At 35.3% G+C, this 26,737-nt stretch overlaps 1 protein-coding gene across 3 annotated transcripts in view; it reads right to left on the bottom strand.

The window, feature by feature from the left end:
• Positions 1-6,126: 6,126 nt before the first annotated feature.
• LOC108347365 (uncharacterized) overlaps positions 6,127-26,737 on the bottom strand; it is a 37,714-nt gene continuing 17,103 nt past the window's right edge. The window contains exons 9-27 of one of the 3 annotated variants that reach the window (XM_017586551.2): positions 26,029-26,643; positions 23,525-23,593; positions 21,373-21,489; positions 21,043-21,294; positions 20,739-20,786; positions 20,523-20,660; positions 20,246-20,407; positions 20,086-20,148; positions 19,893-20,000; positions 19,722-19,805; positions 19,598-19,645; positions 14,456-14,530; positions 11,579-11,674; positions 11,426-11,506; positions 11,273-11,344; positions 8,257-8,301; positions 8,093-8,176; positions 6,959-7,062; positions 6,127-6,778 (exon numbers count right to left, since the gene is read on the bottom strand). In XM_017586551.2, the coding sequence (XP_017442040.1) occupies positions 6,511-6,778; positions 6,959-7,062; positions 8,093-8,176; positions 8,257-8,301; positions 11,273-11,344; positions 11,426-11,506; positions 11,579-11,674; positions 14,456-14,530; positions 19,598-19,645; positions 19,722-19,805; positions 19,893-20,000; positions 20,086-20,148; positions 20,246-20,407; positions 20,523-20,660; positions 20,739-20,786; positions 21,043-21,294; positions 21,373-21,489; positions 23,525-23,593; positions 26,029-26,643 (2,529 nt within the window). In that variant the 3' untranslated portion in view covers positions 6,127-6,510. Of the gene's footprint in view, positions 6,779-6,958; positions 7,063-8,092; positions 8,177-8,256; positions 8,302-10,213; positions 10,526-11,272; positions 11,345-11,425; positions 11,507-11,578; positions 11,688-14,455; positions 14,531-19,597; positions 19,646-19,721; positions 19,806-19,892; positions 20,001-20,085; positions 20,149-20,245; positions 20,408-20,522; positions 20,661-20,738; positions 20,787-21,042; positions 21,295-21,372; positions 21,490-23,524; positions 23,594-26,028; positions 26,644-26,737 lie in introns of those variants that run through there. The other 2 variants (XR_001833874.2, XR_001833875.2) reach the window with 2 other exon arrangements.

Here is a 26,737-nt window from a genome sequence, read left to right as displayed (position 1 = left end):
TTTTCCTTATCTTGTTCTTCTTTCTTCTTTCTCTTCACTTTTCTTTTCTTTTCTTTCTTTATCTTGTTTCTTTTTGTTTTTCTCAATGCTCCTATATAACATGATCTCCCTCAAACTTAAACCATTCTCTTATACCAGAAATGAATGCTCTACTCAAGTCAAGGTGAGGAGGTCAAAGATTTTTCAGTGAGCTTAAGGTTTTAGGAATGAGAAAGTCTTTCTTTTCAGGTTCAAAAGGTTACCATTGACTTATTAGGCTCAACTGTAGAGGAGGGAGAAGAAAGAATGGCCTTGATAATTTCTAACAAGAAAGTGAATAATTCAAAAGGAGAAGCTCTAGCAAAATCAATTGTGATCCAAAGTGATAGCGCTTCACAAAACAATTTGGAGCACAACATCTCACAGGTTTTCTCAGAGTTTCAAAACTTGTTAAACACAATGCCATGCATATTGACCATAAGAAAAACCAAGCATATATACAAACAAATGAGAGAAACCACAATCTATGTTCAACAAGCTCAAAAACCATAATCTCAATCAGATTTTCAAAGCAATTCACATGGATAATGAGCAAGCACAAGAGATTTTATTTTCAATTTATGCAAAGCATATAATTCACCCAAATCACCAAACCAATTGGATGAAGAGTTTCCACTAGGCAAGTTAAAACACAAAAGCTAAGAACTTAAATCTAAAACTAGGAAACTAACACAAAAATTTAAGATGGAACTCAAACTAAAATAAATTTAAAATAAGAATCTGTTCATGATCATCTGCAACTCAAGATACATTGTCCCTAGTCCCATTAGAATCGTCCTCCTCCTTCTCAGCATCATAAGCTTCCTCCTCTTCTTTAGCTTGGTTGCTAGTTGTACCTCTGGTAGAAGCTCCACCTTCCCCAGTAGAGTAGGCCTGGTCCCTAGGCAATGCTACTCGAGCATTAAACTCTTTGGGTGACATGTAGTTGAGGCCTAGAGAAGCAAAATACAGGTGCCTGATCATCTCAATTGTAGCTAAATCGCTTTTGTGTAGCACTTCAAGTTTAGCATCCAATAATGTCATCCTCATCTCCATCATCTGATATGGATGAGCTGGAGGCTGAACTAGCTAAGGATGATGATGTATCTTGGGAGGTTGAGGTGATGGGATGGGGAGACCTTCTTCATGAAGCAAACAATATTGGGTATAGTATGCCAAATCAATTCCCTTGCGAGGCCTCACAAATGTGGGGGGTAAGATGTTAACCTTTGCTAGTTAGCATAAATAAGTGATTAAAAATGGATGCCCAATAGGATATTTGACACTTGCAGCATGGGCACAAAGGTTGATTTCATTAGAAATGATCTTGCCCAAATTGATGGATCAGCCTGTAAGGATGTAGTATAAGTTAATGGCACAACCAACACTGATTTTGGATACATGGGAACACAACGAAAGGTTAACATGTATAACAGACATCCACAACTTGCTCAATGGGGTGAGAAAGTATCTCTTGATTTGAAGAGGTTGTTCTTTCCCGTTCCTTTGAAATCTACCACCTAGAACGAATACAGTCCTTTCAATCTCCCTAAAATCGACGTCACCTTCCAAAATTTGGGCAAATTGGCATGGTGCATTGCCCCCTTTGCACTCAGTCTTCAAAAATGTGTTGATGGTCTCCGCATCAAAAGGAATGTGTTTTCCCCGTACGTAGCTCATAAACGGTTTAGCGTCATCCAAATAAATTCTTGGTTTGGCATAAAATTCTTTGACAACCGTAATGCTGGCAGGGGCTGGATAGGTGGCCAACTTATTCCAATGCCTCCCTATGAGTTCATCTTCAAAATCAAGCACTTCTAGTGGTAAGAGGGTGACTTTTCGTTCCATCAGTAATCTTTGGTTTTGAACCACCTCAAAATTCTTTTGATGTTTTCTAGTGAGGAACTTGAGTGAGTGGATCTTCTCCTTCCCCTTTTTTCTTCTCTTAGTGTTGGCAGTAGTTGTTTTGATTCGTTTGGAATCGGAGGAAGAGGTCATCATGTACAAGGAAATTGAAACCAACAATAACATTGGATGTCGATCAGTGAGGATTAGAATTTTCAATAATTAATCAGTATGAGTGCATACATGAAGGCTCAAAGTTAAGAAAATGATATGTTTGGGCTGGCAGAAGCATGCAAAACTAATAGTAGTAGCGAATACCAACTTAGCAGGCCAATATGGCTTGGGTTCTTGGTGCCTAGGTGCCCCTCAGCAGAGGACGCTGGGCGCGGCTGAAATAGAGGTTGTAGGTGCAGTAGCCCTGAGGCCCCTCTATGAGGCTTATGTTATGCATGGTCTCATCAGTGATACAAATGCACACAACAGAGCTAAACAACAACCCTATACAATACAAACTAACAAAAATTGCAACAAAAATTTGACAACAATCATGTCACAGATTAATCTACAATCCATGAACATCAACAAAGACATAAACAAAACTGAAAATCAAACACAAGAATGCCTACTTGAGTTGAAGAGAAGAAGAATTGGAATGGTACAAAGCCTTTGGGCGCTACTTGTCCTCTATGTTCTTGGAAGAAATAGTTGATAGTGGGAAGGCTAGGAGAAGAGAGAGACCACGTGAGAAGAAATAGTTGTTCTTGGCTCCTTCCTCTTTCCAACATTCTTTGGAAAAGTGACCAAATTTCTAGAAGTTATAGTACCTCACCTTCTTTTTATCAAACTTCCATTCTTTATCTCCATCAGAAATGGTGCAAGATTTCTTCTTTTTTCCTTTTATAGGATCATTGGAATCTTCACTCTGTTGTTCTTGTGATTCCTTATGCTTAGTGCCACTTTTGTCACCCTTCTTGAACCCTTTCTTACCTTTGTATTGAGATCGAGCTTAAAGCACTTGTTCTTGGCAATGTCTTTGCTCATTAATATAGTATTCATGTGCCTCTAATGAATGCTGGAGATCTCCAATCTTCAAGGTCTTCAAGTCACGAGTTTCCTCAATAGCCACAACAACATGATCAAATCTTGGAGTTAGAGTTCTCAGAATTTTCTCCACCACATACTGATATGTAATGTCATCTTTACATGCCCTCATACATTAACAAACTCTTGTACCTTATCAAAATATTTTGCCACAGTTTCACTTTCATCCATGGTTAATATTTCAAACTGTCTTCTCAGTGTTTGCAGTCTCACCTTCTTGTTCTTGTCACCATCCCTATAGGTTTTCACTAATATCTCCCAGATTTCTTTAACAATAGCAGCCTTTGAGATCTTGTTAAAGATCTTTGAACTGACGCACTGATGAAGAAGAAATTGTGCCTTACTCTCTAGTTTCAGCTGCATTTTTTGGTTTCTTTTATCTTCATCAGTAGTCTTTGAGCTCAATTCAGGCAGACATTCATTTATCACGTCTGTAACATCCTGAAAACCAAATATGGCTTGCATCTTAATGCGATAATCATCAAACAACTTGTCATCGAACATTAGAAGTGGTCCATGTATTCCTCCAAACCTTGCCATATATTTCTTGATCAAATCTTTGAAGTTTCTTGGACCTCCTTGTTCACCTCTAGGATTTTTCACTTTCAAAGAACACTTTTTGTTTGGATACACACTCCAAGAGACCTTGATCTCACCCACACTTCACAAAGATCTTTCTGTTAAGCTCTTGGTACCATCTAGAGTTTTAGAGGAAGAAAGAAAAGAAAGGCTACAAAGGAATGGGGGAAAGTAGAGAACAGAAGATTGAGAAAGATAGGAAGAAGAGAAGACTCAAGTACATTATATATGTTTTGTATTTTCATTACTGAAGATGAATACAAATTTATACATAAAAAACATAACTGATTCTGTTTTTGATTTACACCAACATTATTAACAAGTTGCTGAATGTCGTAGTCAAACATGACCTTTGTACTTGTCAACATTACTGCAAACGAGAGCCTTGGAGCCTTGCAAAACTAGTAGTGCAAAAACCATTTGGTCCAAAACACAAGAAAAGCCCAAGGAAGGCAAGGAAATAAGTTGCATTTGATTTTAAACGAAGGAAAAGTTACCTTCGTACACATCTTCAAGGTCATATCACCTATTGGGTCGGTAAGAAAAGAAAGCATGAAAGAGCAATGAAAAGATATGTGGTTCGCATTGTTTCTTTTATGTTTTTAAATAGTTCGACATTGATCATAAGGAAACAGACATCGAAAACGTAGGATAAGGGACAAACAGACACCCAAAGATGTCAAGCTAGGGCTGCTAACATCAAAGAGCCTTTTGACGTTATGTATTTAAATGGCCAACTTTTAATATTTTAATTATAAAAATGTCACCAATTATATTTAAAAGAAAAATTATTGACACACCTAAATTTTTTATATTTATTTGACTCTACTCTTATTTACTTTTTACTCTCTTTTTTCTTGAAAAAATACAAGATTTTATACTTTTAAGATCATTTTATCCATATACTCTATATCAAATGAATGTAAGTATGTCATGATACCATTTTAAAATTGGCTCTTTGCTCATGTGACACGTCAAATGGGTGATGTGAAAAGGTTTTTTTGTGTTAATAAACTTGGTTTGTCTTGACGTCAATTCGATTTCAATTCTATAAATTTACTGTCTTCTTGCCTCTGAACCTTGTTTCTTTTATCTTTCAATTTCTGCATCTTTCAATTTTGCGACATGCTCTATTTTCACAATCTTGATTTCTGCCTTATGGTAGTTTCTAAACGCTTTGCCTTGTTCATTCTTTCTGTGTTCACTGTTAATTCAGAATTAAAGTTTTGTTTTGTCTGGAGACTGAATGAAAATTTGCACTATTTTGTCTCTAATCAAGAACCTATAGGATTCCAAAGTGGGTCTATATTAATCAAGATGTCTTCTTGGCAGGTTATGATTCAGTTAACTAAACAAATCAAACATTTAATTCTGAGCTTTGGTATGCTTTGTTGTCTTTTTAAATTCATTCTTAAGACTTTTAATTTCGGAGTATTTTTCTTTAAATTATGCTTTATAAGTCGATCTTGTTGTTCCATGATTAGGGTATCACTTCTGTTAATTTTGGTTCCTTGGTGATTTTTACATATCCTGCAAATTGTTCTATCTTGATTACTTCAGCATCTGCATGGCATTCATATATAGCATTCGTTGAATTAAATTTCTGCACTGCATATCATCATTCATAAATCTCAGTTTTACTGCATGCGAACTAATACCCAATTGGAGATTTTAGATTCTTTCATTCTCTGCATAAAAAAGAAATTCATTAGAATCATCTCATAGTGCATACAAGTTGGAATCATTTGCATAATAGCTTTTTTCCATTTAATCTGTAGAAGCTCTAATGCCTTAGAGTCCAGCAATCATTTTGGGAAAAACTGAAATCTTCTTTTGTTGATTTTGAATCGGTAATTTTACGAAGAGAAAAACAAGGTTATACAAGAAACAAATCCCCTATAGTAAAGGAATCGAATCTCATGAAATAAATCTCCGAAGACTATATAAGGAGAAAATCTACCAAATAAATTCCTATCTCAATCCCTTAATTTTACGAATTTCTTACAATCAAATCCATATGTACTGTACAGTAAATGTACAATACTGGAGCTTGCGCAAGGTACGAAATGCCTACAAGGGAAAGACATCGGTCTGTCGCTAGACACGCTATTAATAGTATAAAAGGTGGCCCCCAGACTAAATAGTAAGTATTAGACTAATTTATTAATTTAAAATATAAGAGAAGATAACTTCATCTATACTTAAATCATCGATTTAAAGTGCTAAAAGGGAAATTAAGCCCAAATTATATAGGATGAAGTTAATGCTAAATTAAGCCATGGGAAGATTGTTTGCCGAAAACAGATTTTGTATTTAACAATTACCACAAGTTCACTAATTACTAAACTCAGTACATCTATATATTGTTCAAATTAATGCCAACAAACACTTCAGACATTTTATTTCGTACTCCAACATAATGGCAAAAACATGAACGTAATTTCGTATTTTATTATGAAATCGTTGCAAATAAATTAGAGATCGAAGTAACTCAACACAATTTCAAAAGCAAATCTAAAAAAGTAGAGTATGTGTAAAGATTCTCTGATCCTTGTCTTAATCAGAGATACAGATGCGCAAGACAAACGCTAAAATAGTTTCCACTGGGGAAAATCAACGTGTATATACACATTTTAATAGGAACACATTATGTTCAAACAGTAAATAAAATAAAATAAAATTGGGGGCCAAAATAGGAACCCATTCCATTCCAATACACATTATTCCATCTATATACATGTACACGCTGGGTTGTTGCCTAATGCCAAGGTACAGTGAAGGGCACAAAAACCCTGAGCACAGCCCAACTATTTAGCTATCTGAATGTGTTGAATTATCAGTATTAGCTCCTTATTCCTCTGTCGGACAGAGCTGATTGCGGTTAGTCTCGGTCAGGCCTAGGCTAATTCAACCTGAGACTCGCAGTTGAATAGTAAATTCCACCACATCATCATGGTTGCTTATATTTTAGCTCGCGGTAGATGATTCTTTAGATTTCTCTGTCACTGTGTCCTTGTCTGAGTTGCTTGTCTCACCAGTCTGTGTTTGACTAGTTTGTGTCTGAGTAGTATGTGTTTGACTAGTTTGTGTCTGACTAGTTTGTGTCTGACTAGTTTGTGTTTGACTAGTTTGTGTCTGACTAGTTTGTGTCTGAGTAATCTGTGTCTGAGTAGTTTGTGCTTGACTTGATGAGACTTGAGAATCGGATGCAATTCCAAGAACAACTAGCATAGCCCTAAACACATTCAAAAACTTAGAATCAATGTTGTTAAAAAATAAACACACTGGCTACACCCCGTCCCAAAAAGATACAGTTTTTAAACAAGAATGAAACGAGATCACCATCAATAAGATGTAGAGAAAGGAAAGAAAAAGATAAATTCATGGCAATGTTGTGTCCAGTGAAATTTTGAACCTCGGAAGTTTGGATTGTATATCTGGCTGGCTAGCATGTGCAATCAATGGTGCCTTCAAGGCTGAAATTCTATTTAATGCATTCTCCAATTGTGCTGGAGGCAGCTGCTTGCAAGCATACACCACAAGAAAAAGCATTAGAACAGACATGTCTTAAAATTTCAAAAGCTTTTAAAAAAACCATCTAAACTCAAACTCAAAGAATAAAGAATGCGTACCCAAGAAAAAAAAGAGAGGAAATTAAGCTACTGAAATTTTCTATATCAAACTTGTGAAAAATGAAGGAAAAAGACTCACTTAAAACGATAATTAAGTATGAGCAATGTAATTATTTAAAAAAAGATATTAAAAGCAACTGACTTCTACATTTTATTAACCCTTCCCAAACCCATCTGGTATATAAAAGTGAGGTCAAGCTCTACGATTGAATGCCATCTAAAATATTTCTTTAGAATACAGACCATGCAATTCTCTTCACATAAAAAAAATAATTATAATAATCTAACTACTGCAGTCATATTTCCAATTGTAAGACTATCAGTAATCTAGCATGCAGAGCTGCCACATGATGGAGGATATCAGTGGCATAACAGTACCCACGCATCAGAGTTAGTTACGAAACACCACCAAGTGGCAGTAAAGCCATATTCTGGGGGATTGAGAAGGAGCAAAAGAGTCACAAAACGAAGCAACAAATGGGAGGATTTCGCAACACGAAGATTTCATGCAAGTGTGCCAACTCTGAAATTCCATTGGACCAGAATTTTATGTAACTAAGCTTGTTTCAAAAGCTCTCGGAATAGCCACAAGAAAACGTACAAAGATCTTATGATTTAATAGAATAAAGTACAATTTGAAAGCAACAGCATTAAATTGCGATATTAACAGTTAACCCAAGAAATCAACACTAAAGTTTCTCAGTAGCTATTGTTCCACATATTTCGTGCGGAGCTCCTCCTGTAGGAAACAAATAATTGATAGTTTCATCTTATTTAAGTTATACGTTCATCATATAGAATAGGTATGTAAGGGCGCAATAATGAACAGAGACTCTGAAAACTAATTCAGAACTGTGCCATAACTTCAAAAATGACAGTAAGTTCCTGATAACAAGAGTAAACATATATAATAATACCTGAAGCAAAACGCTAAATGACTGTGGTTTTGTCAGCTGCACACACTTCAAGAATCCCACCCACAACTTCGGATATTTCCATATCTGCAACAGTTCATTTAGCAATGAGTAAGCACACAGAACAATAAAATAGATTACAAAAAACAAAACAATAATATATGAACCTGCTTTGTCACAAGGCGAGAAAGAATCCCCATGATAAAGTCCACCTACAGTAATTTATACAAGTCAATAACTAGTTCAAATATATCAAATTCAAACCAAACAGATCTCAATGAACAATTGTTAGGTTTCTAGATATACATGTCCTATCAACAACGGTAGAACGTTTTCAGTTAGAAAATAATCAATTACTCAAAGCTGCCATATTGCGCAACAGTGAAAAGTTAACTGGCAAAGCTTTAATGAATATATATTTGGGGCTTCAAAACGAGTTTAAATGTTGTACTTGAGAAAAATACAAAAAAGTAGAGAATGAATGAGTGAATTTCCCTCTATTGGGATCTCACAATAATAGCTTTGAATACATCAAGTACAATAGTGGGGAAAAAGAAGAGAATATGAAAATCTAGAAACTAGGTACAACACAAGGCATACAACAACTTTACAATAAATACAATTTGACACTATTTATTCTAACACTCTTCTAAGTTGGAGCATACAAATTGTATGTGCCAAACATAGAACAAATAAATTTTATCCAAGGTCCTCTACAAGATTTCGTTAATACATGTACAAGTTGATCATTTGATCCAACAAACTTAGTGCAGATTTCCTTGGACAACAAACTTCTGAAATAAAATCACAGTCAATTTATGTGTTTAGTTGTCTCATGAAACACTATATTAAAAGCAATGTGGAGAGCAACTTGGTTATCACAATAAATCTTCATTGGCTGAATCTCAAAAAATCTAGTTCTTGAAGGAATTGTTTTACCTACATAAGTGCACAAGGGAGGGATGACATTCCTTAGCAAGCTACTCTAGATCCATTGGCTAGGACTATGAAATGATGTGTTTTGGGAAAGGAAAGATAAGAGAACAAAAGGATATTACCAGAATTATGAACAAATGCACCTAAGTCAATTATTCATGGATTTTGACTCTCCATAGATTATGAAATTCAAGTTGTTGGGAAAATTTAAAATAACAACAAATCATAAGACAACAGGGAATGGTGGTGACGGCTGGCGGCAGAGAGTAGCTGTGAGCAGCAACATAAGTGCATGCGGCAGTGAGACTGAAGGAGATGAATACGGTGAATGCAGTCAGTGAGACAGTGAATGCAATCGTCCATATATTAAAGTACGTTAAAGGATCTCCCGGAAAAGGATTGTTTTATATGATTCCAATAACCATACAAAAGTTTTTTGCTATTTAGATGTTGATTGGGCAAGATCTCTGTTAGGATATTTATCCTAATTTATCATGATTATATTGTGTCAAGGGTTACCCTATTTATCATGATTATATTGTGTCTAGGATTATCCTATTTATCATGATTATATTGTGTCTAAGGTTACCGTATTTATCATGTACTTTTGTATCAATTTATTCTTATAAATAGAAGATCATGAGAGGAATCAATTAAGCCCTCTAGAATTATTTTACAGTTTAATTCTCAAGTATCTCTTTCTGATAGAAGATCTACCTTGGGTATTGTGTCTCCATTGGTGATAACTTGATTTCTTGGAAAAGCAAGAAACAACGTGTTGTGGCAAGATCTAGTGCAGATACAAAATATAGAGCTATGGCCTCAACCACTTGTGAACTTGTCTGTCTTAAACAATTGCTTAGAGAGTTACAATTTGGAAATGTCACTCAAATGACACTTATAATGTGACAATTACACAACTCTTCATATCAGTTTTAATCATATCTTTCATGAAATGTCTAAACACATTAAGATTGACTATCATTTCATTTGAGAAAAGATTGTATATGAAGACATCAAGACTGAGTTCGTTAACTCTAATGATCAGTTAGCACATATTTTCACTAAGTCTTTTAGGAAACTGAGAATTGTTTGAGGGGAAATGGTGATAGGCTCGTTAAACTCGCCTGAAATCGCGAGTTGGGTTCTGATTTTGCGAGTTTGAGAAGAAATTTTTTTAGGACTCACCAGATTAGGTTTTTAGAGCTTTCGTTGAACCGATTCACTCACTGCTTTTGTTCTCACTGTTCATCTCCTTTCTCGCACTCTTGCTGTCAATCTCATCGTTCGATCTCGCCTTTGTCGTTCGTCGTCGATCTCGCCCTCTGTCACGCCTTCCTTGTCGTCATTCGATCTCGCCTTCGTTCGCGCCGTTCGTGCTGTCGCCGTCGATCGGGTCATCGCCGTCGATCGAGTCGTCGCCGTCGATCTGGCCTTTGTCGTCGATCTGGCCGTCAATCTCGTCTTCAAAGGGTTGCGAAAGTGTAAACCCTCTGCCACCTGATGTTTAAATTGATTTCATGTTTTATTACCAAAGCATTTACGGCACAATATTTAATGGTTTTCATTTTATAGCACCATACTATTCATTTTATTTTTAATAAAATTATGCACATTGGACTGTTGAACAACCTTGCTGAGACAATATTTTAAGCTGTTTGGCATTTTATCTTTTATGTTTGTAGTGAAAAAGTTTATCTTGTTATGCCTGGAAACCTATCAAACTAGGTAAAAGTTAAATCAAGTGCATTTTCAACAATTAAAAGTAAAAGTAAAAATATTCCAGAAAAATGATGATAGAGATAATGATGTCATTATTAGAGGATTAGATATAGAGACTTTTTAATATATCAATTTATGTTTCACAATAACAATATTTCTATGAAAAAGATTTTTATGAATTTATATCTTTTTCATGTAAAGTAAACTCTTACGAGTTTATGATTTGAGTTTACTGGACTCTCACGAGTCTACGTAAACTCTCGAGTTTGACAACCTTGGTTTTAACAATATCTTCTATTTACCATATTTATGTTTTGTTGTCATATATACTTGTATCATTCTTCATTATAAATATATAATCCTATGTGTGTTTTAGACATAAGGGAGATTAATCTTATATCTAGTTTTAGTATATTCAACACTAATAGTTGGAAACAATCAACTAACCGTAGAATTCTTTGATTCTAGTCCACAATAAATAATTGAAAACATTATAACATTTCCTGGGAAAGGTAAGGTTCTTACCAGTGTTGGAAAAGCACCAATTGCTTGTAACACTGTACGCATGAATAGTAAAGGTGGAGGAATCTGCTCAACCTGCATTAAAAATCATTTGCCGTGTGAGATCAACTAACTTGCAAAGGCCCAAACATATAAAACAATTTTCGCATAACACACCAACTGATTCAAAACTCTTGCAATAACTTCCTGCGTAAAAGTTTGTCGCTGCTCAAAACAAGCATTGCATGCATCTGTCACCTGCATATAAAAACACTTAATTGTGAAAAATGTTTCACTTTTTAATAAAACCAAATATCATTGTATACCTACCTTTTTCAAGGGAATTCCATCCCTTTCAGGATCAATTCCATGAATTGCAATTAAAACTTCAGCCGGAGAAAGCACCGGACCAGACTGTGATGATCCCTGGGAAAGAACTCTACAATTAATTAAATAACAAAAATCTACTCAACAATTGGGAACTATTTTTTTAATTATAATTAAATGTATAATATCCCACAAGGTTTGGTAATCATGGAAGTTAAAACTTAAACACAAGCTCTAAATTTCATGTGTAGGGCTAATCCTAACAAATGAGGCATTGTTTGTTTTAGATAACACTATTTAAAAAATATAGCCATTATAAAAGCATAACAAATAAGGCATTTTATAAAAAACAGTATTTTAAAAACATAACAAATGAGACATTTTATAAAAAACAGTATTTTAAAAATATAGCCATTATTGTGCCTCAAATTGCAATAGTTTTTCTTTATTACTTTAACTGGGAATCCTTGTGGTCTTCCAGCAAAATATCAGGGATCACATTACGCATGCCAAAAAGTTTTGATGAATATTCCAAACTAACTCGTACAATTCACTCCAAGACACAGCCACAAAAAAAAAGCTGTTCAGCAATTCAAATCTCAAGCTTCATGACCATTAGGGTTCGAACTCCTATTACAAAGGTAGATGAAAGAAGAAACAAGGGAAAATGAAAATACAGATAATTACTTTAATTCAAACAGTTGCAAAATCTTGGTAGTTAAGCTTGTTGTTGTGTTGGAAAGCTTGTATATATATAGGTGCGTTTTCAAGTCTTGGGTGTGTGAGAAATATTACTCGATTAGTGGGAGGTTTCCTGAACCCTCCTAGTGCTAGTGGTGTATCTGTAAACTTTTGAAACTTCTATGCACACTTTTCAGTTTCATTAAGTGTTTGTTCCCCATTTTTGAGTTTCTGATCCAGTTTCTATAAACTGCTATCAAAGTTCTTTCCGGCTCTATGGGTTATTACACACGGTGACTAAAAGAATGATGGAGACACAAGTGGAAGCACTACAGAGGGTTTTGAAGCAAGATTAGACACAAGATTGACCCAAATGGAAGCAAATTTGGAATCTCGTCTTGCACAACAGGATTCACACATGACGTGGTTGGAAAAGATCGTGGAAAGATTTGTGACTTAAGGATGTGGGAAAGGTGCTAGTGCAGCAAATTCTATAAATCAAAGAGTCCCTAGTGAAGGTACACAAGAAGAATAAGCAAGTGAAACGTTCTTGGGAAATAAATATTGTGATAAATGGAGGCAGGTTGACATTCCTGTATTTGAAGTAGATGGTATGGGATGGATAGGAAAAGCTGAGCGCTATTTCCGCTTGAGAGGTTCAAGAGGAGAAATTGAAAGTGGTTATGGTGGCGATGGAAGGCAAATGCGCTATTTCGGCTTCAATAGTAGGAAACATGCAACCCAAATCAGTCTTGGATTGTGTTGTAATTAGAGAAAATATTTATAGAATCTTCTTAATTAGAGAAAATATCTACAGAATCTTCCTAATTAGAAAAAATATTTGTAGGATCTTCTAGATTATTTTTCAATATATTGTTTCCTTATATCCCTTTTTTAAGAGATTAGATTGCTACAAATAGAGGTAAGGAGAATATAATTGATATGAATGAAAATAATAAAGCCACTCTCTTTTTCAAGTTATTGGTTTCAAGAATGCTCTCATTCAAAGATTCCAACTGATTTTGATAGGAAACCCTTTTGAATCATTGTTGACTCCGAAGTAGTAGAATAATGAACTAATCACACAGTTTGAAAGATTTGTTGGTGTCGTTAAGGGGTTGGATGAGTAATATTCAATGACATTTTTTTTAATGGGTTGTTGGAAGAGATCATAGCAAAATCCAAATTGTATAAAACATAACCTTTCAAAAATGATGAACAAAGCCCACGCTATTGAAAGGAAGAATATAGCAGAAGTAAAGACAATAGGGATTATAGAGACACACGAAGGGGTAGGAGTTTTCCTATTCAAAAAGGATCAAAGGAATGGATAACAACACCTCCAGGATCAATGGCAGCGATGAATTCAGCACCACCCAGATCATCACAAGAAGCAAATTCTTTTTCTCAATCTGTTACCAGTAAGGGCAGTAATGACATAAAGGCTAACAGTGATGGTCACAATAAAGGCAACTTTAAAAGGTTGACATAGTCAGAGCTTCAAGAAAATATCAAAACGGATGTGAATCATGAATGCAAGAACAAACAACTTAATGCCATGGTATTAATAGAAGGGCATGAGGAAGAAGAAGAGCACAAAAACAGGGGAAGTTAGTTTTGAGGAGAAGCAACATGAAACTCAATTATCCTGATATTGTATAGCAGGAATCACAACTAGGAGGAAGTTTCTGTAATCACTAAACATTTTCCACAATTCCACTTTGGGGAGAAGGTGCATCTTGATGGGGCGGGTATTGTTCGGTTACAACCTTCTACACGAAGGTCTATGAAGGAAGAAACAAGGGAAAAGAAAAAACACAGCTAATGCTTTTAACTCAAACAGCTGTAAAATCTGTTTGTATTTAAGTTTGTTGTTGTGTTGGGAAGCTTATATATATATATATATATACATATATATATATATATATATATATATATGTATATATAAATGCATTTTCAGGTCTTGGGTGTGATAACTATTAGTTGATTAACGGGAGGTTTCTGGATCCTCAAAGTGTCAGTGGTATATCTGTAAACTTTTGAAACTTCTATACAAACTTTTCAGTTTCCTTGTTTGAGTTTCTAATCCAGTTTCGATAAATGGCTCACACAGTATGAATTCTATTACCAATATACTAACTACCATGCTTGGTTGTAGCTCTAAATAAGCTCTACTATAATTATAAAACAAATGATTACCTGTAATATGCGACCAAGTGCTGTTTGGAACTTCTCCAAAGGAAGATTCACAATGTGAGGAAAAATCGGTATTACCTGACAAATGAATTGTTAAAAAATGTCCACCAAAGGAAAGACAATGTCATTCAAGATATAGGAAGTAGAAGAAAAACAAGTCTTGTTTAAGTGAAATCAATTTTCTTTATTATAATTATAGAAATAATGAACTGATCCTACATAATCAAGAAACAATTTTATTTATTCTCATATAATACCTTGTTATTAGAGGACATCAAATCTCTTTATTTATTGTATCAATTCCATTTTCACAATATAAATAAAACACTCGTATTATCTTAGAAACACACGTTCCAGCTGAATATTTAATTTTACCTAGAGCCTTGAATTCATTCCTACATAAAATGAGAACAATGAAAAGAGTTTGATGCTAAATTTTGTATTGTTATTAGATCCACTATTCAGATCTCAGTAAAACCCGTCTTTTTGTCCCCGTGTGACATACATACCAATTTGGAGTGAAAATCTTGCCATTTATACCAATGACACATGTTTGTACGGCATGTGCCAAGATCTACACTACTAGCTCCACAACATTTCGAGGGTCTTGCGTTTTCTTATCCTAGGCAGCTTCATGCTGCCTTGCATGATTTTGATGAGCTCCTTCAACCATGTGTATGTGAAGGAATTTGATTACCGCAGTATGTTCTTTATGACCTAGGGCTTTGTATGGCTTGCCACAAGAGTATGTTGCTACCCTAATCAGGTTTTGGGATAACCAGTAAAGCCTACTACGACACCCACATCATTTGCACTCCTTCGCATTCTTCAAAAAATGTAAGCGCAGAGCCACATAAATCATCCATAGGGGAAAACATTGACTTCACATGACAAAGTAATAATTTTGAACACTCCAACATAGATAATTCAAAAAATGGTTCAAAATGCAAATATTGTCACCTCAATGGACATTAAATTGATAGATATTAGAAGGTGCATGGGAAACTCCCTCGTTCACACAACTTTTCCCCGATATCAACAGTAGAATCACTTGTTGCCTCTTTCCCCGATATCAACAGTAGAATCACTTGTTGCCTCTACACTACCAATTGATCTATCCCCAACAAAATTTGAAAACTTTATCAAATATTGAGACTCACCAATCCACTAGTGGTACACTTGGTAATTCATCCGTCTTTCTCAATCTCCCTTGGTACTTGGATCATTAGCTTTGCTTCAACTAATCACATATCTTGTAATTGCTTTTCCCTCCTTTACTACTATTTTTGTTAATTAGCCCTTTGTAATTATTGTCATTGGTTCACAAACACAGGCTTGGGACATTGGTACCAAAACCCCTCCGATTTTGTCTTCATGTCCTTCATAGTCCTTTTAATTTACAATAGGTTACTTGATTAACCCAATCCCATGATATTATTCTCACAATATAATGGTACCTTGCAGGATCAGATGTCAAGCCGAACAATTGGCATCAAATGTGAGTCATATTGTCTTTACTATCTCTCCCCATCACCATCATTATGTGCACTAGCATAAAGCAACATCTTGGATTTGTTGCTCAAGGGGGAATCGTTTAAATGGTTTCTCATATGCAGGTCCCGATATGGTTTTTGGTATTTCAGATTATCATCCACTAGTTTGGAATGCTACATTATTCTCTTTTTAAACATCATTCTCTCCAAGGATGTATCTATCTCACTGTATATGAGGACGCATTGTTATCATAGGCAAAGATAAGGAGGGCGTTATACAACTAAATATCTTGCTCAAAAGTTCCATACAAAGATCTTGGATACCTTAGGAATTTTCTTGGTATATAAGTGGATAACTAATAGGATATAATATGATAGGATATAAGGTGATAGGATATAATGGGTTTGGGATAGAAGGAAGAATTGTTTGACAATTACTTAGTGAGGGGGAAGGGGAAGGGAGACTTTATAAATAGTGTGTTTTCTATACAGGGGGGATTATTCATTTTGTATTCTTTTGGTATAGACTGGATTGTTCCAGTGGAGGGGGAGAGGCTTCCTTGGGGGTGATTCTTTGTACATTGTTTCACTCATACATCAGTAATATACATACTGTTTTGTGTCTTTTCGTGTGTGCTTGAGAGTTGAGGAGTGTTGATCGGCTTCTTGACAAAAGAAGCCTATCAAGTTTGGTCCGACCTGCCAGATAGCCTTAGAAGAGGACTGCCGAATAGCCTTAGGAGAGGAATGTCGGATATCCTTAGGAGAGGACTGTCGAATCAAGAAGTGATCAAGAAAGGGTGGAAGCATGGAAGGAAGAGACAATACCTTGGAGAGGAGGGCCAGCGAATAAAAAATGGGATGGCAGAATGGAGAAGAGATATCCAAGAAATAAAAGAAATGCTGCAAGAAATCAAGATTCACATAAAGGGCTCAGAAAGAAGTGAGAAATCTATCATAAAAGGAAAGAAAGATGGTTCAGAGGAAGAGCTGGAGGAAGACAGGGTAAAAGTGCAACGGAATTGGAGGAAGCAAGTAGAGGTACTGATAAGGAGGTTCAGAGTAAGAGATAGAGGTTCTGTTTTTGAGAAGTTAGCCCAAACTACAGAAGTCACAGAAGGTGTTGTTGTAAGGATGGATAACGTGAAAATATTGGAATTAAAGAAGAAAATATATGTGAAGAGGAAGGCAATGATGAAAATTGTGATGGAGACATTGATGTGGCGACTGTGGAGAAAGTGGCAGAAGTTGCTGCTATAAGGGTGGATAATGTGACAAATGTTGGTAGGGAAAATACATCAGGTGAAGACCATGATGGGAAGGTTGTGACTCTTGCTTCTCCAAGTAAAGCTGCAAAAGTTGTTGTTTGTAGTGAAGATAAAGTGGTAGGTTTCGGTGGGTATGTCAAAACAATGAAGAAAGGGGAAGAAATGTTGAGGCCTGGGGTTGAAACAGTGGTGTCAGGAAGTGACCTAGCTGTGGTATGGGTGTCCATGGGTGCATCCACTAGGGCTGTTACAGATCCATATCCTGAAATTACTGAGGTTATAACACCTGCAGATCTAGCTTCTAGCAATGGCCACAAAGGAATTTCCAGGTTTCTTGCAGAATCTTTATTAACTAGCCATCTTATATTACTCATAATGGTGGAAGGTAAAGATGGTAGGAAAGAAACTTCAGGAATGTTAGAGGTCACCAGAGCAAACTGTGATACTCATACTTTACAATGTAAGAGGTCACCATGTCAAAAAGCAGTATAGAACAGTCATATGGTTCAAGGGAATCTTGGAAAAGGAGCAGTTCTTATTAATGGAACAGAAGAAGTCATGGGAGGATTTGCCACCACCCAAGCCTCCAGATCTAAACTTGCAAGCAGTAACCAGTGGGTTCCCTTCATATGATAACACGTTGATGAAGATGACCCATGAGATCAAGTTTCACGGTTCCAACCTTGAGGACAAGGTTGTTTTGCAGTGGGGTGTAATGATAGGATATAATATGATACGATATAAGGTGATAGGATATAATGGGTTTAGGATCGAAGGAAGAATTGTTTGTCAGTTAGTTAGTGAGTGGGAAGGGGAAGAAAGACTTTATAAATAATGTGTGTTCTGTACAGGGGGGATTATTCATTTTGTATTCTTTTGGTATAGACTGGATTGTTCCAGTGGAGGGAGAGAGGCTTCCTTGAGAGATGATTCTTTGTACATTGTTTCACTCATACATCAATAATATACATAATGTTTTGTGTCTTTTCGTGTGTGCTTGAGAGTTAAGGAGTGTTGATCAGCTTCTTGACAAAAGAAGCCTATCAATAACCTAGGATGGTTTGGTTATATCTCTTGGGTTTGTTGCTTAAGAATTCCACCTATGCATGGTTTGGGCACTTTTGGACTATCACCTAGCAATTTTGTATAATACATTTTTCTCTATTTCATTGTGATTCTCTACATGCATCTAACTCATTGTATATGTGTACGCATTGTTAAGAAAGACACTATGTGACAAACAATATCTTGCTTAAAAGTATCATATATAAGATCTTGGCCACCTAAGGTATTTCCTTGGTATAGAAGTGGACAATCCACGGATGGTTTGGTTATATCAAAGGGAAAAGATGCTTTCCACATTCTAGAAGAAATGGGGATGATAAACTAAGCCTTGGAAATACTAATGGATCCGAGTGTCAAATTTCCACTTGGCCAACTAGAACCATATTCTAATCCTAGGAGATACAGAAGGTTAGTTGGCAGACTAAATTACCTCTTTGTGACTCATCCTAACTTCTCTTTTGCTATGGCATAGTAAGTCAATATTTAAATTCTCCCCGTTAAGACAATTGGGATATCATTGTGTGATCCTAAGTATATTAAGAATGCGTTCGAAAAACAAATATGGATAAAAGCAACTCCTCAAAAAGCTCAAATTGGAAGAGAGCTCCTAAATGCACCTTGCACATGACAACAAGGCAGCATTACAAATTTCCTCTAGTCATATCTTTCATGATAGGACTAAACATATTGAGGTAGATTGTTACTTTCTAAGGAAAAATTGGAGTCTAGATCACCACTAAACCTGTCAATCCTAGTGAACAATTGGCTAACTAGATCACCAAGAATCCATTACCTTTGTAGTACTCATAACATACGAGTTACACGCTTCAACATGAGAAAGAGTATTATAATATAGAGATGTAAGAACCTAGTCTTATACAATCACAAACATCAAGATTATATATATACTATTAGGATTGCTTTTATTTACTCTAATGAGTTTGTTATTAGAGCATATCATATCCTATATTTGTTGTATTGATTCCTTTTTCACAAAATAAATAAGGCACCTCTGATGTTTAAAAGAACACGGTTTCAACTTAATGTTTCTCTCTTACCTAGAGTTTAATATTCTTTATGTATGTTGAAATGTAATGTATTTTAGTAGTAGGCTTTTTAGGAGCCTTCTGTTTTTGTTTTATGCTGAACTACTATTCATATCTCTTATATAAGTATGATTAGTGATGTATTAGGGTTAAGAGAAAATAATAATAAAGTTTTGGTTTCTCTCCCAACTCTTAAGTATATAGATAAATCATAATTATTATAAAAAAGAAAAAATGAATTTTACATCCAATTGAAAGAATAATAAGGAGTACCTCTTCATTTGATAGGAATGGTAATACCGGAATAAGAACCTCTGCGTCCTGTATAGAATCAACAAACTATTAACCATAATCCTAAGTTTCAATGTGAAACTGCTAAGACAACAATTCACAATACCTTGAGTTTTGAATCATGCAACCTTTTCACAGTGCTTATTAAATCCTTAGAAGGGATCGTACCATCTGTAAGTGTATGCAACACCTAACATTTCAATGTAAAATTATCAATATTCAATATATTTCAAAAATTTCAAACCAATGAAATATTATACAAGGTAAAACAGTAAACCTGCATTAGAAGATTCTCGCTTCCGTTCGGAGGATCCGAAATAGTTTCAAGGAGATCTAAAGATGAGCCCATAGTTCGTACTAGTATTGGGATTTGTCGATGCACTGCCTGTGGCATACAAGAAATTATGTAACTTATAGACAGAACATTAGTTGATAATAGTCACTAGATCCCAAATTTTAAAAACCGAAACCTGCTTCACTGCCTTTGATGTGCATCTATAGATGACAAATATTTGGTGAAAGAGAGAATGTTTCTGCCATCATAGAAGATCCAAATGTATTACTTCCAATTGAATAACAAAACATAAGTCACAGTATCAAAGGATGTATACTAGGGAAAATAAACAATACCTTTGTACACAAAGCAAAATACAATGACATGCACCTCTGAGCCTCAGAAACTGAATCTGGTGAGACACTCTCAGATGTGCATGATTGACGATTATCTGAGACATCTTTAGTGCTGCCACTCAATGATGATTGTTCGTTTGAAACCTTTTCAACATCAGGTCCCTGAAAATGAAAAGACAAAAGCAAACTATCATATCAAGTTCAACAACAAAAATGACATTAACTTGCCATCCAGAGGACTCACTGACAAAAAGTAAATCCATACATGTGTGAATACCTTTTGTGAATCAGCAATGCACCCTTCAGCATCTGTTAATTCTGAAACATCGTTACTTGTAACTGAGAAAAGCATTTCCTTTGCAAAATCTTCTATTTGCTGAGAAATGGATGACAAAGGATAAAGCTTATTTGCCACCTGCAAGAAGAGCTCAAATTGACAAATGCTGATACGCATTCAACTGAGTGATTCAACAGGAATTTATACTGTACATACCAGACGTATAGCCTTCATACGCACTTCTTCCAAGTGATGCACTGCACTCTTTCATTTGAAAAGAAAAAATTCAAAATTAAGAGATCAGAATTAAGGCCAACAAATTACAATCACAAGGGAAAGCAAGGTTTGAAAATTCAGTTTCTAGAATTCAAGTAGAAAAGGAATGGGCAATTATCATAAAGCCACCTCTTAAAGTTCTAAACATATGAAGAAAGAAAATCGATAGGGATTGTGAATTATGAACAACAACCAAAACTAAAATAGCGCAAAAGTTTGTACAATAAAAGTAGGATGGACAAACCTGTAGAGCAATTTGTAAGCAAGTATCTCGGATCGGAGGCCTAAGAAGAATCAAACTCCATACAGCACTTAGACCTTGAGTAACTCTATCCGCATTCAGTGACTGTAATTCCTTTTCACCTCTATCCCCATTTCCGGGAGAACACATGTTTTCTAAAATTTTAAGAACCGATTTTGGTAAATAAGGAGATTCACCAAGCAATTTACTCAATGATTTATCTGAAGGTGGAAAGGAATCTCTAAGTGCTTCTGCCTGCATTTGAAGTGAACCAAAATCTCAACTCATGCCTTGTAAATGGAGACAAAAGAATCAAGAAAGAAAACCACAGACCACTGTAAAGAGGAATTTTTCGTATACAGAAGCTGCAGTAGTGGAAGAAAAGAAGTCAGGCTCCTCTTCAGCCTCACCAAATAATCTGTAGAGGACACGTAATGTCAACTCATGTCCCTGACACATTAGGTAATCATTGTCAACAGTGTCTATCAAGTCTATTAAGATATTAGACATCTAACTGCTAGACACATTAACTGTGTAAACAAATCTATCAGATATTACATGTCCAACAACAAGATGTTTACAGTCATCCCACATACATGATTTAGCTAGAGAAACAACAGTATTTGTCAGCAATGACAATTTATTATTCCATATTTCGCAGATTATAACTAAAGTGCGTAATGTCAATATACTTGAATCATAAGAAACTAATTATATCCAAGAATAATAGGGATCTGATTATATTAAGTATAGCAGGACTCACAAACAAAGCTAAGGAGATCACAATTTATTTTTCAAACACTTAAAGACAGGTGCACTGACAGCAATGTAGTGCATGTGGATCATATCATTGTCACTGATGATAAATGGAAGGAACAACAACTCTTAAGTCAACATTTAGCATTGCAGTTTGAGATAAAAACTCTGAAGAGGCTGAAATATTTTTAGGAGCTCCAAGAAAGGTATTTTCATTTCTCAACGAAAATGTCATAGATTTGCTTAACGACACGGTTATGACAACTTGTAAATCTACAAGATAGAGTAAATCTACAAGTATTTTATGCTTAGTTGGGAAATCAATTTATGTCTCATGCAAGGCAAGATATTACATCTGTTGTTGGTTTGGTCAGCCAATTTATGCACTGTGCAACAGAAGCAAATTCATAGGCCACTTATAGAATTTTGCAATCTCTTAAGGTCACACCGCGTAGAAGAATTTAATATAGAAGAAATGGGAATACAAATATTTGAAGCCTACATTGGCTTTGACAATGCAGGGACAATAACTGAGGAGAACTACTTCTGTAAATTGTACCTTTCTTGGAAGAAACTTGGTAACTAACTTGGAGAAGTAAAATGCAAAATGTTATAGCATGATCTAGTGTTGAATCTGAATTTCAAGCTATGATAAAAGGTATATGTGAATTTGCTTTGGCTGAAAATGATCTTATAAAACTTGAAGATTATTGGGAATGAACCTACGAAGCTCTATTGTGATAATAAACCACAATAGCCAATAATCTTGTTCAGCATGATTCAACAAAACACAATGAAGTGGACAGACATTTTTTAAAGGAAAAGTTGGACAGTGATTTGATTTGTACTCCACATGTACCTTCCTTCACAAGGTCAACATGCAGATGTTCTTTCTAAAGGATTGAGAAGTATTATAGAGATGTAAAAACATTCAGTTATTGAACTGGATGTTAGTTCATGTTTACCTTTCTCTTCCATATTCTTTTCTAATAAGCAGCCCAGTTTTTTATTAATATGCAAGCAAGTAATGGAAAAAAGTCTTTCTCCAGCCCGAGGGGGAGTGTTAAAACAGCAGTAATTTATGTTTCTTATTTTTTCTAAGTATTTGACTAGGTCCAATGTACTTTAGGAAGTTGTAATAGTTCAAATGTTCTCTTCAAAAGACTTGTAGTACCTATGTAACACTTCTGATTATTAATAGATCAATATGCTGGGTGGAAACCCAACTCAAGCATATTCAGAAAATAAGCCCTTCGTCTCTCATCTCAAACTTCGTCTCTTTCTTTTAACAAATATCAATACAAATCTAATACAACTAAACATGTTTCTTTGATCCTTATATTCTCCACATCCAGAATGCCAGACATTTCTTCTTTGATGAAACACGTATGACAAAATTGAATTGATTTGGATAACATGTCTCTAGTGAAAGCTCTCCAAGTTCAGACTTTCAAAATGCAATTGAGCTAAGGAACCAACACTTTCAAAACCAGTTCATAATTGATTTTATGAAAAAACAAGCCTACTCTCTTTATCAGAAAGAAAAAAAAAATAGGCACTTTAGGATGTCTGTAAACATGAAATTGATGGAACATGTGTGAAAAAAGAAGGAAGATAACATGCAATATTAGACTTCATCTCATAATTATTGGCCACTGACAAGGAGCTGCGTCAAAGCTAAGTAAAAAAGGTTGATAAAGAAGCAGCAACATTTGAGACAAGAGCTCACCTCGTGACCAGTGTAATCAATTAAAATATGCTTCTGTAATAGTTTCCATGGGTCTAATTCCAAGGGAAACTGCAAAGAAAGAAGAGTGCATGGTATCAATTACAAAGTCGCTGGAAGAAAATACACACACAAACCATTACAAGAAAGAATTGATATTGAGATCTTAAGGACGTCTGAATTACGTAAGTTGAAGCATTTAAGAATAGAAAGAGACAAAGGATGGCGATTGTTAGAAACATCAGAAAATCAAATATGTCCAATGAACAATAACAATGCATTAAACTACTGATGAACTTTAGATCCTAATTTCTTGAAAATTAGAACTGAGACAGGTAAAATGAAAACATTTAATATTTAAATTAATACCATAGACAGTTAAAGGTTAAGGCAATCATAAATCATGTAATTCCTACAACGCTGGAGATAATATTTCCTTGTACAGTTTTAATTACATTCCATAATTAGGAGAAGAATTTGTTGGATTAAGAGGCTAACAGATTTTAGACTTATTGCACAGGATCTATCATAATTTAAGATTTTCCAGTATTAAGTCTTTTATATTCTATTTAAGAGCAATTTCTTTTCTATGAATATTATCAGAAATAGTTTTTCTGAAATGGTACCAGAGCTCTAAAATCCTTGGGAGCCTGTGTAATATCATGCACAGCCTGCACTGTCGCAAAACCACACCCATTTCTTTTTTTCCATCTATTCACCTGCGCAGCCTACATTACTGCAACACCACACCCCTTTCTTTCTTCCAATGTATTTCTTCTTGGCCTACATTGTTATACTTCAAAGCTCAAAAATGTCCAATACTCGGAAAACTCTTAACCAATTACACAATTTGGAATGCAGCAGATGCAGTTGTACTATCATGGTTGTGGAATGTCATGACACCATAGGTGAGTGGTGCTTACATGTACATGAAGACAGCTAAGATGGTATGGGACAGTTATAAAGCAAATTATTCCAAAGTTGGTGATGTTGCCAAAATCATTGAGATTATTAAGATGAGAGTCTCTAATACAAAACAAGGGAATTACTCAGTCAGTTTGCCCATACTCAAGCAATGCCTTAAATTCCTCTAAAGAATGTGCCTAAGTAGTTGATTCTGGAACCACAGACCACATAACTCAATCATCTATACTGGGTTTATACTTATAGACCCTGTCCAAGCAACAAAAGAATTGCACTTGCAGATGGAACTTTCATTATAGTTACTGGAAAAGGAGATATGATAAACCAGAATCCAATTCTGAAGGAAGTTTTGCATGTGCACAACTTGTCTGCCAATTTGATTTTTGTTCACAAACTTACAATGGATTTACACTGTTTGGTATTTTTTAATCCTATAACTTGTCAATTTCAGGATCAGGGAACAAGGAAGCTAATTGGACTTGCTAGGGAAGACAATCGGCTTTTAGTTATACCATGCATCCTGTTACTATAAGAGTAAAATTCCTTTGTCTTTGCTGTCAGAAACAACTTTCTACAATGAAGAAAAAATTTAGTAATACCACCTTCATTTAGGTCACCCATCATTCAGTGCCCTAGAAATTATGTTTTCTAATTTATTTCAAAATGTTGACATACAAATATTTAATTGTGATACATGTATATTTGCAAAGCACAAGTGTGTTGACTTTCCCTATAGTAACAAAAGAATTCTTGTTCCCTTTGCATAAATATACAGTTGTGTGGGGACCCGCTAAAATTTTGAACTTATCTGGGGCTAGTCGGTTTGTCATATTCATTGTCGACTGCACTCAAGGACTATCAATATTTCTCTTGAAACAAAAAAGTGATGTGGGCCAATTTTCCAAAAGCTTCATCCAAATGATTAAAAATCAGTTTGGGTCAACCATTAAAAGAGTTCATCTAAAGAGTGCCAAAGATTGTTTCAACCAAACACTGTCCTTCTTCAATGAACAAGAAGTAATTCATGAATCTTCTTGTGCAAACAACCCACAACAAAATGGAGTGGCAGAATGAAAAATTTGGCAACTCATAAATGCAACTTGAGTCTCTTTTCTCTATAAAAGTGGCACAAAACAGTATTAGGGCGAAATTGTCCTTACTGCTACCTATTTGGTCAATCTTCTACACTCCATAACACTAAACAATAACAGTCTCATTCAACTATTTTCTAATTTCTTCCTCAACCTTGGAACAACAAATCATCTTGTAACTCGAGTTTTTGGCTATGTATCCTTTGCTCATGTTAATTATAATCATTGGGGGAAACTTGATCCTGAGATTATTAAGTGCAAATTTATTGGTTACTCACCTACCCAAAAGGGATACATATTAAAGTCATTGTAAATTTTATCAATAGGAAACAGTTACAGAATTCAAAAAAATAATAAATCGAGTTGGATCTTCCATGCTTCTAAGGACCAAAAAACAGTTTAAAAAGAATAAAATTCCAATAGAGAGAACCTAATATTTGTCATTTTACAATTGAAATATAAAATTAGAAAATTTCTAGATAGGATTTTCACCTCAACTCCTAAATAAGCAAGTATTGAAAAGCGGACTTTGGAGCCTCCAGCTGCAGCTATTTGCTTATATGCATCAATAATACGCATAAAACATGATTTTTGCAAATGATCCGTTTGTTCATCTTCAAGTTCAACAACAGGAGCAATCATCTTTGGCAAGACTAAACGGGAAGGCAACACAACTGAAGTAGCTGTTGATGACACCAAGCTGTTGACATCTCTAACAGAAGCTTTTGGGCTCAGATCCTCAGATCTATCTGTTGATATTGATGGAGCTAAGTTCAGGGGTGACCTCAGATCCAAACTAGTATCTTGCTCTTGGCTGCCATCTTCTAGGCCCACTTCCGTGGAAGCCAATAAAGAAGGATCAAAAGTTTGTGACAAGGCATCACTACGACCAAAAGAATCCAGGCCAGGAATTCCACTCTCTGAGTTTCCAACATCATGGATGTCAGGAGGCATAGTTGTACAGCCATTCTCAACTCCAGGTATACTAGCATCAGAAGTTGGAAAATCAGTAGGAGATGGTACATTTTCAGATACAAGATTCATGCCAGAGTGAACAGCACCAGTATTGACAGCAGTTGCAGAAATTTCTTCCTCCCCTTGTGACTTCTGTAATATATATCAAAGTCTTACTAAAAAAACACTTCTCAGAAATATGCTAAAAAGTAGGCAGACCAAATGTATAATGAAAGGGAAAGATAAG

This window comes from Vigna angularis, chromosome 9 (genome assembly GCF_016808095.1).
Source record: "Vigna angularis cultivar LongXiaoDou No.4 chromosome 9, ASM1680809v1, whole genome shotgun sequence".
Taxonomy (NCBI): domain Eukaryota; kingdom Viridiplantae; phylum Streptophyta; class Magnoliopsida; order Fabales; family Fabaceae; genus Vigna; species Vigna angularis.
This window is presented reverse-complemented; position numbering and strand designations above follow the sequence as displayed.